We start from the raw sequence: 15,218 nt of genomic DNA on the forward strand, positions 1-15,218 counted from the left end.
GACGGTTGCTTTTGCAAAAAGCATTGTTGATAACGCTTGCGAGTGTGAATGACAGCACAGGTTGAAAGATTATGAATAAGGACAAGAATCAACTCTAAGATCTTAGCAATCATAAAACCTATTGAAGGAAGCAAGCGGGCTTTACAAAGGGCATCTAAACGAAACCGTCCAAAAAAGCTAGTTCGTTTCCGGTGAGGAAAACAGAAGGATTGCTAACGCAGTTGTCTTTTCTTTGATGAATATAAAAAGCCTCAATTCCTTCTCTTTTGATTTTTGACCCGCCGCGGTGGCTCACTAGTTACGGCGCTCGGCTGCTGACCCGAAAGACGCGAGCTCGATCCCGGCCGAGGCGCCCGAATTTCGATGAAGGCGAAATTAAACCACAAAATTCAGGGGGCACTTTGACTGCCTAAAGTGCGTAGAGGCGAAAGCGTTTTCCGCACCACTTTCGCTGCTTCTGTTGCACTGGTGACGTCACATATATTTGAGTATTAATTACTAAGTGATGACAAACCACTAATTAATGTTTAATTAATGATTAATGCCTGAATTCTAATTAACTGCTAATTAATGACGCTTAAGTTGCGCCTTTGGGAGTGGAACGCGACAGCGTGTTGTAGCGCTGCGAGGGAGTCCACGGAAAGGAACGCCACCACCCGTTCGGCGCGATGCCTTGCCCTTTGAACGCAACGCGTTTTTAGGAAAGGAAATGGCGCAGTAAATCTCTGTCATCTCGGTGGACACCTGAATCGCACCGTAGAGGAAGGGAGGAAGTGGGAGTGAAAGAAGACAAAGAGGGCCGGTAATGAAGAAAGTGAAAATTGTATTTGAGGAAAGGAAATTACACAGTAACTGTCTCGCATATGCGATGGACAGCCTTCAAAATTTAGGGGGGCACTTTTTTGACCTAAAGTGTGGTCACTGATGTGTGCTTAAGATGGTAAGCTTCGACTCTAAGAGTGGAACGCGACAGCGCCTTGCAACGCTGTCAGGGAGTCCATAGAACGCCATCGCCCATTTGGTTCTACGCCTCGCTCGTCGGTAAATTGGTTTTTGAAGAAAGGAAATGTATCTGTCTCTCATACGTCGGTGGACACCTAAACCTCGCCGGGAGGAAAGGGAGGAGGATGGCAGTGAGCGAACACATCGTATTCACTAGACGCGCCTTTGTTCATTCCAAACCATCGAGCTGGCATGGCGTAGTGGATAGCATGCTCGTCTCGCACGCCGAAGACCGGGGTTCGATTCCCGAGCTCGACCAATGTCCTACTCGGTTTTATTTATTTATATGGCCTCACTAGAAAAGTTAATTAGGCTAATTGGGTAATTAAGCAATTATCTAAGCTCAGTCCCACTTCGAGCATCACTATGCGATCCCTTCAATTGGTTGCATGGTTACTAGCCAAAGTACAATTGGCCCCCTTTGAAATCCGCGCACTCTGACGTCACGACCGTTTCGACCAATTGAAAAGCGTGACATTTCTGTCGACAACTGGTGCTTACAACGATGAGACATTAAAGGCTTTCGCCTTAATAAACCAAATCAATCTTTCGATTTTTGCTTTTGCTCTGGCTAGATACCTGGTCTCGTGAAATTTCGGACAACAATCTTTACACCTGCTACAATGTCCAGCTAGGTTGCTTCCCGTCTTGCTTTTTAGGGTCACATTGTGCTGTCAAGCACGCTCATTGAAACACTGTCCCGTTTTCCCCACATACACTTTGCCACACGTCAAAGGGATCTCGTGTATCACATTAGTGGTGCATTTTGTGAACACTGTTTGATGTTTGACAGTACAGGCCTTTTTGACCCGCTTTCCTGATACCATCGGACATAAACTTGCCAGTTTGCAGGGGGCTGAAAAAACCAGCTGCACTCCGTTTCTGGAAGCCACTTTTTTGAAATTGTGCAAAAACCCATGCAGGTAAGGTATGACCTGCGCAGGTTTGTTTCCAATGCCACGCTTGTAGCCCGGTTTCTTCATTTTTTGAAGGAGGCTTTCGGATACGCTGGTGACCATTTGCAATGGGTAACCTGCTGACATAACTCTTCCGATCTGATACTGGGGAGAGAGAGAGAGACTCTTTATTGAAGAGCAGATAATTTAGCCGGCGTTTAAAAATGGCTGGAATGCTACTGTGCGTAGGGAGGGGAACTTGGGAGATGAAGGAGAGCAGTGTAGAAGAGGTAAAAAAAAATGAAAGTTAAAATGCGCCCATGAAATGGGTACTAATGATGCAATGGTGATTATTGATTTAACGTATGGAATGATGGATGGAGTGCATAGTCCGTCAAATGGGCTGACGAAGTTCACTGCATGAGGAATGCATGAAGGTAACGTGCAAGTGAATTTAAAGTTTATCGAGATGTCCAATCTCTTTTAAATATGTGAATAGACAGTTCATTGCAAGTCTCTGTTGCCTAAGGCAGGCTAAGGGACCTAAAACGCTGTCCATTGTTGGGGGCACTGAGCAGAGCTTCTGCATGCAATGTTCATAGTACGCACGCTCGTTAGCATATGCAGGGCACTCAAGCAAGATATGTTTCACTCTTTCTATCGAGGCACAGTTGTCACAGTGCGGACTGTTCATTTGTCTAAGACGGTATCGTAAAGCTTTCACTTATCTTATGTGGACAAGATTTTTCTAGGGCCGACCTAACGCAAAGAAAAACAATTCCTCGTTTTACTAATTTGGAGTGGGCGCTATCGTAGGCTAACAGAGACTTCTTTGAGCGAGATTGATACATCCAACACACGTGGTGGTTGGTAAAGGAAAGCTGTAAGTCCAAGAACTGTATACAATCATGATCTGCCTTTTCATGCGTGAACTTCAGGCCCGTTGACTTCGAGTTAAAAGCGTTCAGTACGTTTTCGATAAGCGAATCTGATTCACACTGGGCCGGAACATCAAGAAGAACAAGGCAATCGTCAACGTATCTAAAAATGCAAGAGACAGCTGTGTCGCACAAACTGTCTTCAAGTCGTTGATCAAATGAAGCCAGAAAAATTTCACACAGAACTGGAGCAACAGACGACCCTATACAGATTCCTTGCTTTTGCAGAAAAAAAATTTTCTTCGAAACAAACTGCTGTGGAATTAAGATAGAACACTAAGAGTTCCAGAAAGTTCTCTACTGTGAGCCCCACTTCATTTTGAAACTTTATTTCCCCGTATTCTTCCAAATGTTGTCTAACAGGCGCGAACAAACCATCATGAGGCACAGAGTAAAAAAGGTCTTCTACATCTATAGAAAATCCGGTAGTAGCAGCGAGCTTTCCTTCTTCTAAGACCTGCACCATTTCTCTTGAGCTTCGGACACGGCAGGGATCCCCTCCCGCTATTCTGTCCAAATGGCGTCGTAGAAATCCACTCACAGCTTTCTGCCACGTATCTCTTTCGGACACAATGCTTCGTAGAGGGCATGCCGGCTTGTGCGTTTTTCCTGAAAAGAAGATCTCAAGGTGTCCTGCCTTAGCATTCTTGACAGCCATTCCTAACGAATCCAGGTTCATTCGGGCCAGTAGTTTCAGTGCCGCACGTTTCTGCTTCGCAGGGTGAAACTTGAAAGGCCTGAAGATCTTCTTGATGGCTTGAGTAGCTTTTTTCTTGAAGACACCGTTCGTCATGACGACAAAACCGTCCTCTTTGAAATGCTTCCACTGGTATAGAATTTCCCGTGTGGAGAAGCAACAAAGCATTATTTGAAGTTTTTAAAAGCGCTCGTTTATCCGTACTATACTCCTGCAGACACACTGCCGGAAGCAGCTTAAGCTAAGCGCCTTAAGGCTCCCCCTACCGTGTTCATATTCTTTGTGCTGCTGTCCTGAAGGTTACTCCATCGCTCTATAGTTCTACACAATGACACTTTACTTCTCTATTTGCATTAGGAGTTAAACATACGGTATCATCACTGCCTAAAACCTTTGTCAACTACGTCGAATTCTAGGATAATGTTCTTGGCTATAGGCAATCGCAAATACAATTGCTGACATCGGCAACAATCCCAGATATCTGCTCAGCCCTCTCGTTTTATGTTACCCCATTTAAAATCTCTGTTGTTGAAAGACAAATGTTATCAGTAAATGTAACTTAGCACTCAATGACGTACCACACTTTCAATGTTGTTTTAAAGAATCGTGTTATTCACGTCTTTTATTTTATGACTGCTTTATGGAGGTTTAGTGTCCCAAACTGACTCATGCTATGAGAGACGCCATGGTGAGGGACTCCGGAAATTTCGACCACCTGTGGCTCTTTAACTTGCACTGACATCGCACATTACACGGGCCTCTAGAATTTTGCCTCCACTGAAATTTTCTATTTTCTGTTTTCCGCCTTATCTTTATTTCTTTAATCCAATTTAAGTGTGAGTCTTAATATTAAGAAGTTTGCGAGGATACAGTGGCCACAACTGGCAAATGACAGGGTTGATTAGAGAAACATGGGAGAGGCTTTTGCCCTGCAGTGGGTGTAGTCAGGCTGATGATGAAGTATGAGTCTGAAATGTGATAGAGAAGTTTTACCCGTCCGTTGTCTACAGTAAAAGGGCGAAAGCCTAGCCATGCGTCCGCCGTTTTTGTTGTCACCTCCTCCACCACGCTGCAGTGATATAAATAATGACGGTAGATTATTATTAATATTTATAACATAGCTTGAAGCGCCAGTGCGCACGTCTCCGCCGCGCTTATTAGTCGCTGAAAAGAAAGGCAAAGTAGCTTTTTCGTACCTTCGATAAACAATAGCATTACAAAGAGTCGAGCTCAAAGACGGTGACGGGATGATTTTTTCTCAAAGATGAATTTCTACGAAATTGCTCAACTTTCACCCTGTTAGCATTTTGCAGATAGTGGACACCTAGACTATGTCAAGCAGAAAGAGATTAAGGAATGGACGGAAGAGGCAGAGATTGAAAACAAATGGATAATCTTTTCTATGGCTGTCGCTGCCTCTAGCGGTTCGCGCAAAACGCGTCAGCGTTTCAATTTTAGAAGATAAGAAGATAAGATAAGAATTTATTGAGTACAAATCGGTTACATAAACTCAGTATACAGGCGAGGGTCCCAAAGTCAAGCGACTGTCACGGGACTCCCGGTAGATTAATACTAACTTGATTAAAAAACAAGCACCTTCACAGACAGGTACAATTAGCAGCAATAACAATGGTATTTTAAATAAGTAACTTTTATATAATGAGAATGAAATAGATTAGCAGGGCAAAAACAAACAGACAAGCAAAACTAGAATAACAACCCACTATTGTACAAAATACAGCGTTGTGAAAAGACATATAAAGAAACAATTGAGAATACAAGGATACAGTTGTCAAGAAACAAAAAAAACAATTTTGTCCGTTACAAGAAAATAATCGAGTAAAACACGTTTTTGGGCAAGTTGGTAACATTCTTGATTCATATTGCAGCGAAGAAGCACGTACACAAGTAGAAGGAACACGCAAACATGCAGCGTTCGTCCGTGTTTTTTGCGTGTTCCTTCTACTTGTGTTCGTGCTTCTTCGCTGCAATATGAATCAAAAACAAGAAAATAAAGTGGTGACCATCTTTACCACAAGAAAATTTCCTCATATACAAGTTCATGTGAAGACTGCTATGCTTCCAGCACCTACCGGAGACGTGGCCCATGATCTGGAGCAGGCTTCCAGGCCAAGACGCGTTCTCCCTGGTCGTGTGGAACTCCTCCAGGAAGTATACGTAGAAGAACCCAAGGTTGGAAAGGGACGCCACTCCGAAGAAGGCGATGAAACCAGCCGCCACGGCCACACTCCAGCGGGTGTCCACGTCACGCGGTGGTGCTGCCGGGACCTCTGTGGCGTTGTGCCGCAGCCCAGTGGCCTCTGTCTGCGCCTCGCTACTCGGCATGGTGGTGGCAGTTCTTTAGGCTCCCCTAAAGACGCATGTGCAGTAAAGAGGATAGAAGCTTTAAAGTGGTATTGGGCTCACCAGACTGGCATGAAAAATATTAAAGAAAGCAGCGCGAAAAGCCCAAACAGACCAACAAGCCAAAACAGCCAATTTAGTGGCATGAAAATACTGATCGAAGAACTGAAAAAGCTTAGTCTAAAAAAATTTACTAGATGGTCACCACTCTAATAACCGAGATTCAGGGACAGATGATTGCTATGACACCATTTGCTATCTTCACTGGTGCAGAGCACGTGCCTTCACTATGATACCACTTGGGATGTCCCCGCGGTCGAATTCCTCTCATATGTTCGTGCTGACATACTGTATTACTGCAGGTGCTGCTGCTGCCACTCCTGGGACAACTGCAATTGCCGCGTGAAGTGCACCTTTTTATTTCAAAAGCGATCGCTTGGAAAAATACATCAGAAAAGATGATTTTATACGTGTCGTTTGCTGGATAACGTTTTGTTGAATACGAAGGAGTCTTTGCCTTCAATAAAACGGAGAGTTGAGCTAGTTGGTACATGTTTCTTGGAAAAAACAGCGCTAAGACGAAGGAGAACGGAAAAGAGTGCAACAGGAGCGGCGCTGACTTCAGTTGATAGTCAGCGCCGGTCCTGTTGTACTCCTCTTCGTTGTTCTACGTCTTAGCGCTGTTTTTTCCAAGAGTCATTGCCTTGTTAATTATAATATAAAACCAACTAACCCTGCTATGTCCTTACGTACTCATGCTATTGTTGTGAACGCTATTGTTATTCAGCAATCTTGTCAGAGGCCTGTGAAAAACTATTAAATATACAAAGGATAAATGGGAAAGAAGAGCGAATGCAGCGAGGGCAGGTAGCGCAAGAAAAGCTTTCGAGCAAAAGGTATTATTAAACCATCAGTTTTCAACCAAGAAACTCGTTTCTCTAAGTGTGGCAGCCATTGGCTCCGCTTCGCTTAAAAAGCAAGGCAGCAGGGCGGGACACAGCAAGCCACGTGACTGCCCCCTTGAGTGACGCGAGCTTGTGGGTTTGGCTGCACGCCCGCATCAGCCACGTGGTTTCGATTTCACGCGTAGCGAAGTCCCAGAATATCAGGCCGCATAACAACAAGCTGAATCGCATTTTCGAAATTCTAAAAACAGATGAGGCTATTACTAACGGTCGCCTATATATCATTAAGTCCAAGCGGCCGCCTATCGACAATATTTAGAAACTCTCAAAATTAAATTAAGAACTTTACTGGTTAACGTGATTCGCCAGTTTTTTGACATCCGCCAGCACTGCAATTACTATGACGCCTATGCTAAATACTGATCCCCTTCCCTGAAACACCTGGTTATAGATAACACAGTTTGAATGTATTTACAAAAAGGGATTGCAGAGCTATAGAACAAGAGACAGCCAAGGAGCCATGCAGTAAGGGCCAAAGCCCGAATACACCCCGTCGTTCTCGCAAGCCACAAACAAGCACCGTACTTCATTTTCTTTGCCCAAGCCTACTGCCGTAACAATATATATAAAAGGCGACCGAAGACGACGAATCGTAGGCGCGAAGCTCGCGTCCACATGAAACACTTGCACAGTACTGCAGTTGGGAAGTGCCACTGGCCTAGATTCAGCTTAGTCATAACCTCCTTCTTACATTTAGTGGACGCTGCTGTACCTTCCATCTCTCATCCTCAGGCTCTGTAGCGGCACCTTAGCTCCGACGTCCAGTATGCCTGAAGTCACCAGCCAGACAGCTTCCATTCCTTCGCCTATCAGCCTCTGTTCCGACGGACTCCGGCAACACAACCCCAGAATTTCAGCCACGCCAGCGACCAGGATGTCGACGACTAGTCGTCGTACGGGCGTAGCAGCGCCTACAACAAGTGGGGCGATGCCAACAAGCTCGGTAATATCCAATTCTACCTCACGAACATGACCAATTCGTGGTTCCAAAATCTGAGGCCGACCTTTTTTGTGCAGTATCTTGCCTTCATGAGATCTCTTTGACACGTGGGCAGTTATGATAAATAAGAGCACGCAATGATCGCTTATGCTGAAACAGAAAGAGGATGAAACAGAAGATACGAAGTCCGGATGGCTGGTGAGAATTAGGTCGAGTGCTCGAACTGTTAGATGTTATTCTACTGGGCTATAATACTAATTGAGAGAGTGAGAATGTAGAACAAAGTTCTTAAAATTCGTCGGCCTCGGAAGTCAGGAAATGTTAGGGGAGGTGGCTGTGAGTTCCATGCCATATTGAGGAAATTGAAATCGCCGAGAAGAAATGAAGGTGCCGAAGGAAAACCTTTACGAACTATGTTTATTGCGTCGTGAAGGTCGTTAAGTGCATGGTAACAGACGTACAGGGTTATTTTTTGATACCTGAAAATGGCTGAAGTTCATATCATATCCAAATCGCTGTTAATGTGAATACGCAGGTATTAAATGTCTTCAGATATACCTAATAGGACCCCCCCCCCCCCCCCCGCTGTGGCGCAAGGCTATATAGTAGCGTAAACTGTGAAAGCTGATGCATTATCAAAAATTCTTGAGTCAAGAACATTAATGGAAAGCCAGGTTTATCTTAAAGCGATGATTTGAGCGGAACATGTGCCAATCAGATATGATAGAGTGTCACGTTTGTTGAGTGTGCTTCTTACGTTGCCAAAAAGGACTGGTACATGTCTGTCTTTGAGCTTTTTTTTTTGCGGCAAAATAGTTGGAGAAACGGAGGAACGGAGAATAAATAAAACATACATATCTTGATTTGAGTTCATTGACTATTATTTTGGCAGCTGAGTTGCATAAGCTAGGAGAAAAAGCTACTGTCATAGAGTGGGTGTACGTATGTATCCATTAAAGCCTGAGACCTAATTCAGACCAATTTGTAGTGTGTAGCTGCTTCACCTGGGACCTGTTTCTTCCTACGGCGTTGAATACCAACCACACTAGAACTAATGTAAACGATTGACAGCAGGCGAAGTATTTCTGGAAAAATTGAAATATCTTCCTCGCGTGAAAAACACTCACTTGCAATGGACAGTGTAGTTGGCGGCGCCCCACTGCTAAACCGCCCGAACGATGCTAGACGACCATTCACACCGTGTGTCCTGTCCTAGTTCCAGCAGCTCGGGAGGATGGGCTACAGGAAGTACACGATAGGTCTATCTCAAATCACGTGGCTGATTTTAGTTTTTTCGCGGCAGAAGAGTTGGAAATAAAGCATTCGGGTCGTAAAGCCTAAAGCGACCAATTGCATTTCAGTACATGCCAATAGGAGAAGGACGAGTAAACATTATTTACCAGAAAAGGAAGTGTGGCTCTTGCTGTCAGGGTGGTAATGCAGCAGGAGGCTTTTCAGCTGGCCGGAAGCTAACCCGCTACAGCTGCGTTGCGTGCAGCGTTCGGCCGCCCGACAGCGCTTGTGGTAGCGGTTGCCATATGAAGAGCTGAAACAAAGTGGCCTCGCTTTTCAAACATGCGAAGGCCTGACGACATTATCCTCCACAAGCATGTTTTGTTCATCCGCACCAGAAGGCCGACGAAAATAGAGCAAAGGCAAGTAGGTCAAGAGAACGAAAGCAGCGGTTATAAGGTTTTTTTACAAAAAGTGCAAACTGAATTCATTCAAAATCAAGTTCGAGACCGCAGAGTGTTAATTTAGTTAGTACTTAACGAAAGACACTTGACGGCGCGAACATCAGAGGCCGAAACTAAAAGAGGGCCATGTTTACCAAACTTTCTTGAACTAAAATGCTTGTGAATGAAAATTAGGTTCAGCTATACGGCAGAAAACTAAGAAGCTAGAAAATGAAAATAGCAGCTCCTCTATTATTTATGTATAAACGACGCTTTTCGGATGAAAAAGACGGCAATAAAATAACTGTCGCCCAAATCCACTTTTATAGGCGAGAGTTGTTTTTTCTTCCTTTCAGTTAAAAATATTAAAGTTAAAAATTTCAGTCACAAGTACACGAGTTAGTTGAGCGGGTGAGTTGGTGAAGCACCATTGAGAAAACAGGCCTTAAGAAAGCAGGACGAAGCAGTCCACACACCGAGATTAGAGCAAGTATGGATACATCAAGGCGCGCAAAGTGCAAATAGTGTGCTTTTGTATTAAATTGTAAAGAGTTCGCTAGCGACGCAAGGAAAATATATTTATGCTAGAAGACAGCAGCGTATAAAGAGTGGCCCGGCGACCTTAACACGCTCGTAAGGAATGCGCTTTTACCATGCTGCACTGGGCTGCATTTTGTTAAACCTCGATATAGAATCAACTTCTGACGCTAGGGTTAAGCATGCCAAGCATGCCAAGCCGTATGGCTGCGCTCGAGTGGATGCCAGTGAGTAATTACTCCCTTATTACATGCCAAGCTTGTGAGGTTATGAACTTCTTTGCCTCATCTAAAGACTATTTTTGTAATTCACCTTTTCAAATGTCCTTCTTAAAATCAGGTTACACGTCTTTGGTTTTTGAGGCTAAATTGTTAGAAAAACGTCCGAGCGTAATATTTCAGGCTTTGCCTTGAGAGAAGCTCAAAAATAACAATTTTGGTAAAGGACAACGGCCTTCTCAGATTTTCAAACCTGTTTTTCAAAAGCCACCTCGGGCGCCACCAGAGGCTGCATTGTACATTAGCCTTGTGTGCAGCTTAAACCATGTATGGTTGGCTATTTGCTTCAAAAACATCGCAGAGCGCCAAACGTGGAGTGCGTCAGCTAATGACGCGTCTTCTCCGAAGGCTTGAGCTTCACCTGTTAAAAACGTACCATAAAGACTACTTTTCACACAGCAATACGTAGCATGGGTGCGCGCTTATGAATTTCGCACTCATGGACCCACTACTGCTTCACAAAACAACTCGTAAAAATCCACGTCTGCAGCTTTTGTGTATCGAAACAAGTTCATCACTTTGTGTGGCTCGCTGTTCTGATGTTGGACCCATCGGAACTGAAAAGTTTTCTTCGTAAAATATTGAATTGTGGCTATGCAATTAATCAATACCACATGCTGTGTGAACGACAAATACGATTTCATTAGTGATAGCGTTTCTCCTCGGATACCATAACACTGCTACTTATTTAGCGAGAGTGTGATCTACCAGTTCAAAAGCCTTCGAAAAATCTACAAGAACACCAACGACAATGGCTTTTGTTTTTGAGCTGTGTTATTTATATATTCTTTTTGTTGGAGTAAAGCAAGCTCAGTTGATATGCCTTTGCAGAAACCACACTGAAGTGCTGTTAGTAGCGTTAACACGTTTTGGCGGGCTAGTTGGTTAAGCATCTTGAATAAACAGCGCGAACGAAGACGAGCACACAAGAAAAGAAAACGGACGACACAGTGCTGACTAACAACTGAGGGTTTATTGGTGATCATACAAATATAAATACATAGATGTCGGCAGACTCTGCCGACATCTATATATTTATACTTGCATGATCAGCAATAAACCCTCAGCACTGTGTCGTCCGTTTTCTTATCTTGTGTGCTGGTCTTCGTTCGCGCTGTTTATTCAAGATGCTGTTAGTAGCTTAAGTTTATGAAGAAAATTTCACATTCTTTGATGAAGCATTTTTTGAAAGGCTTTTGAGATCACTGGCAGAATCGAAATTGGTCTGCAGTTTCCAAAGGTATTTCTATCACCTTTTTTCTATAGTACAACAACTTCCGCTAATTGCATTTTTGCTGGAAAGACAGTTGTTACTAAAGAGAGTTTGAAGGTACGAGCAAGTATTGGCGCGGCTGTGTCCTATACGCTTGACTGGCCGTACTGAACCGATTTCTGATCCCCAACACTGCTCAGCCTTCTGTCCGCGGATGCACAAAAAATGTTTCGTGATTTCGTTTACAACTATATTTGGGGGGGCATGACGCCATATTCACCATGAAGCACTCACCTTTCGCGTTCTTCCAGGTTTTCCTGGTTCTTCAGTTCCCTTGGAATACACCGACTGCGGATTCACTGCAACTTTGGACGCTGCCAGACGCGACGAGACCCGACAGCTCGACGAAAGCGCCTTTCCTGGACGAGATTGCGAAGTTCGGCTGGCAACTGGGCCATGTACGTACGTGCAGCCGGCCAAATCTTAAGAACGCGTGCGCGACGGCCGCGTTTTCTGTGCTCCTGCAGCTTATGACGGAACAAACTTGCGAAAATGTCAATTCTAAGCACAGGCTCACTAAGCCCGTGCTTAAGCTTTCGGCAGAGTTTGCTTCGTCGCAAAACGCAGGAGCGCAGAAAAAGCGGCCGCCGCGCACGCCAGCTAAAGATTCCGCAGGCTGTACATCCGCGCACCCCGCTATCAGCGTTGGAAGCGCGGGATGTAATCTGCAGCCGGACATCGTTTTCTTGGAGCACGACACCGCGTTCACCAGGAAGCACTCACCGCTCGTGTCCTTCCAGGTCAGTTACAATGATGACTCTTTATCCGCCAAATCCTCGAATCGTTTTTGGTTCGTGGTGTCATGCCCCAGAGATTTTTATCATGTTCTCACGGGTTGTAGGACTAGGATGGCACTCTGTATTAGCTGCATTCTCTAAGTACTTTCTGGAGACGTAGAGTGAAATCCCGGTCCGCCTGGTACCGATCAAGAAAGCGTCCAGGCAACTGTACTCAAGACAGTCGAGAGAATTGAATCTGTCCAGGATGGTATCAGGAATTACCTACGCGCCCTAAAACAGTGGAACGCAGCAGTTGATGTTGAGCAAAAACATTGGCACATCAGCATTGAGAAGTTTCCACTTGTCATGACAGGATCTGCACCTACTGCGTAAATCATCAGATCTTTTTACATGAGCTTCAAGACATTTTGGGCCATGTGCAACCTTCATGGGGTCAGCCCGAAGGATCTACAAGATCTTCAAGTCAGGAAAGTGTAGACAAGCTCGCCTTTTACAAGACTGGATGATGCTTGTCCTAGTGCATGACGCCCGGAACCCTCAAAGCACTGGGTAAAAGATACAGGCTTTCAAAAACGAAGCGGCCATCATAATGCAGTTCATCTGGCAACAGCCAAGACATCAGCTTCCTCAGAGATCAAAGAAAAATACTGCTCCGTGTCTGGTCACAAAAGTGGGCAACGGTGAACTACCCTCCAATACACTCAATAATTTGCTGGCACGCCTAAAGTACAGCTTTCAGCCAGCAGCTTCCAGACCTTAACTCCTTGCGATGGCACCGATTGTGGCCACCCGAGCCAGTGTACAGCATTGAGAGAGAGCATTAGGTGACGGAATGGACGCCGTTATCCGCTCCGTGAGTGAAAGTCCTTGTAATAATCAGCCGTTGAATCGCATCGTAAAAATTCTAAGAGAAGCCGATCTTTCTGTAATTGAAGCTGATAAAGAAGGAAGCTTTGTAGTTATTTCCAACTGCCTCATGTGAACGAAATCATAGCAAGGCATTCAGAAGAACTCTAAACCTATAAACTTTCGCATTAACAAGCACAAACAGGTTCCTTTAAAATTACTAGAGGATCTGAATTTAGAATCTGCGCGGAGCTCGTAAACTCGGCAAAAGAAGTTTTAAACGTTTCTTCACTTGCAAAACCCATGAACCTGAGTGTCCCTTGCGGGTTATTGTATTAGGAAGAAGACACGGCAATGCCATGTCTCTAAAATTCTACACCATTCTTTGAGGCATCTTTCTGTGGATGACCTTTATTTAAAATGAACTCTGATTGGATTGAACTGAATTTAGATCCGGATTGGACAAAGTATCATGTGCGTTCTCTATAGATGTTGAAAACTTCTTTTACTCTGTTCCTCATGATGGCCTCCTTACAACCATTCGTGAGAGCATAAATGATTTTGGTGAATTAAGGTTCCAGGGCGGTATTGGAATCAGAAGTGACCGTTTTATTTATTTGCTCTTTTTGAATTGGCTCATATATTGCTCCGTTTTAACTGACACCTTTTTAACTTTTATTGACCAGCGCAGTTGTGCGCAGTTAAACCAACACCTTTTAAACACGTTTTCCAGTTTGGTGAATATTATTTCATTCTTTTTGAACCGCCTACTTGTTTTAGCTTTGATAAAGCTGCTGCTGATGTTCGTAACGTTTTTAGAGACAATTCCCATGGCCTCACTCACGCTTGGGCAGTGCCGCAAGGGGGCAAGATCCAGTTTCTAGGCGCTCAGTTTGATTTCACTGGCGTTGATCACGTGTGTTGGGTGTATAACCTCCGGTCCATCAAGAGCCTCATGCCTTTCAGCCGTACCCATTCTAAACTGGTGAAACGGAGTATTGCCATGATGCGCATACACGCCACTCTCAAAATCATGCGATCATTGTGAGCAGGCTGGCATTGACAAGCAGCTTCAGAGATTGAACAACGAGGGCTATCCCTACCTAGTGATAACCACTCTGCGAGCTTTGCTGCAGAAGTTTAAACGCACTTTGAGCGGTGATCTACCAAGCAAGGAGCGAGATAAGGGGCCTGTGGCGGTAATTCCGTACATGCACAGAATAGCGCACAACGTCAAAAAAACAGAGGGGCGTTATGCGGTGAATGTGGTATTTTCAGCATTATGCATGCTTGGAAAGATTTGCCTCATGATGAACAAACGACCCCGAAGGTGCGCTATCAAGTACATGCAGCCTTATACGGAATGCAGGTGTGAAGTTATCTACGAGACACCGGTCAAGTTTGGGTGTGCCGACATAGGACAGACCGGCCGTTGTTTCAATGGAAGACTGAGTGAGCACATACAGATAATAAAAAACAAAAGAAGAGGGGAACCTCCCTGATCACTGTTGAGATTGTAAAGATTGCGGACCGGTGCTGAAAGAGGCAAAGTTTATCGGCAAATGCAGAGAGCGAGTTGAAAGGGAAGTTATCGAAGCGTTTTACATAGAGAAAGGTGGTCCCACGTGCATAAGCACTTCGTCGGTTAAACTCACTGTCCGTAAACTTCATTTTTTAGTTTTTTAGATGTTCATGTGCAGATCATGTCATACCATCTTGTTATCATGCTCGTGAAATTTTTTATGCCTTGTTCTGTGAGCAGCAATTCATTGGTTTTTATGGATAAATATATTTTTCTGTACACATGTTTTTCTTCTTAGCTTGTCGTGGCTGTGATAACGCACTGGTGATGATAATGTACTGGCGTATAGGGTCATGTTTTCCGCAATTAACTCAGTGGGTAGTAGGCGCTCTTTCTGTTTCCCTGTATTCCTTTGTTTGTTGCTTTTTGCCGTTCAAAATTTTAAGAATTCTTTTTTTCACAGATGTAGCTTTCGAGTGAATACATTTGTGAGGGGCCATCGAAAACTAAGACACAGCTTGGTTGCCATCACTAGGCAAATAAT

The 15,218-nt window shown here is 44.3% G+C and overlaps 1 protein-coding gene across 9 annotated transcripts in view; it reads right to left on the reverse strand.

Moving 5' to 3' along the window:
* Window positions 1-15,218, reverse strand: part of LOC149325877 (uncharacterized) — a 77,164-nt gene that overhangs the window by 36,965 nt on the left and 24,981 nt on the right. For 4 of the 9 annotated variants that reach the window (XM_089562827.1, XM_089562822.1, XM_089562828.1 and 1 more), the window contains 3 exons: window positions 11,801-11,925; window positions 9,203-9,348; window positions 5,627-5,904 (listed from right to left, as the gene is read on the reverse strand). In XM_089562827.1, the coding sequence (XP_089418953.1) occupies window positions 5,627-5,879 (253 nt within the window). In that variant the 5' untranslated portion in view covers window positions 5,880-5,904; window positions 9,203-9,348; window positions 11,801-11,925. Of the gene's footprint in view, window positions 1-5,626; window positions 5,905-7,553; window positions 7,720-8,929; window positions 9,042-9,202; window positions 9,349-11,800; window positions 11,926-15,218 lie in introns of those variants that run through there. The other 5 variants (XM_089562821.1, XM_089562823.1, XM_089562826.1 and 2 more) reach the window with 5 other exon arrangements.

The sequence above is a fragment of the Amblyomma mixtum genome, chromosome 10, assembly GCF_055824585.1.
Source record: "Amblyomma mixtum isolate Tamu chromosome 10, ASM5582458v1, whole genome shotgun sequence".
In the NCBI taxonomy this organism is placed as follows: domain Eukaryota; kingdom Metazoa; phylum Arthropoda; class Arachnida; order Ixodida; family Ixodidae; genus Amblyomma; species Amblyomma mixtum.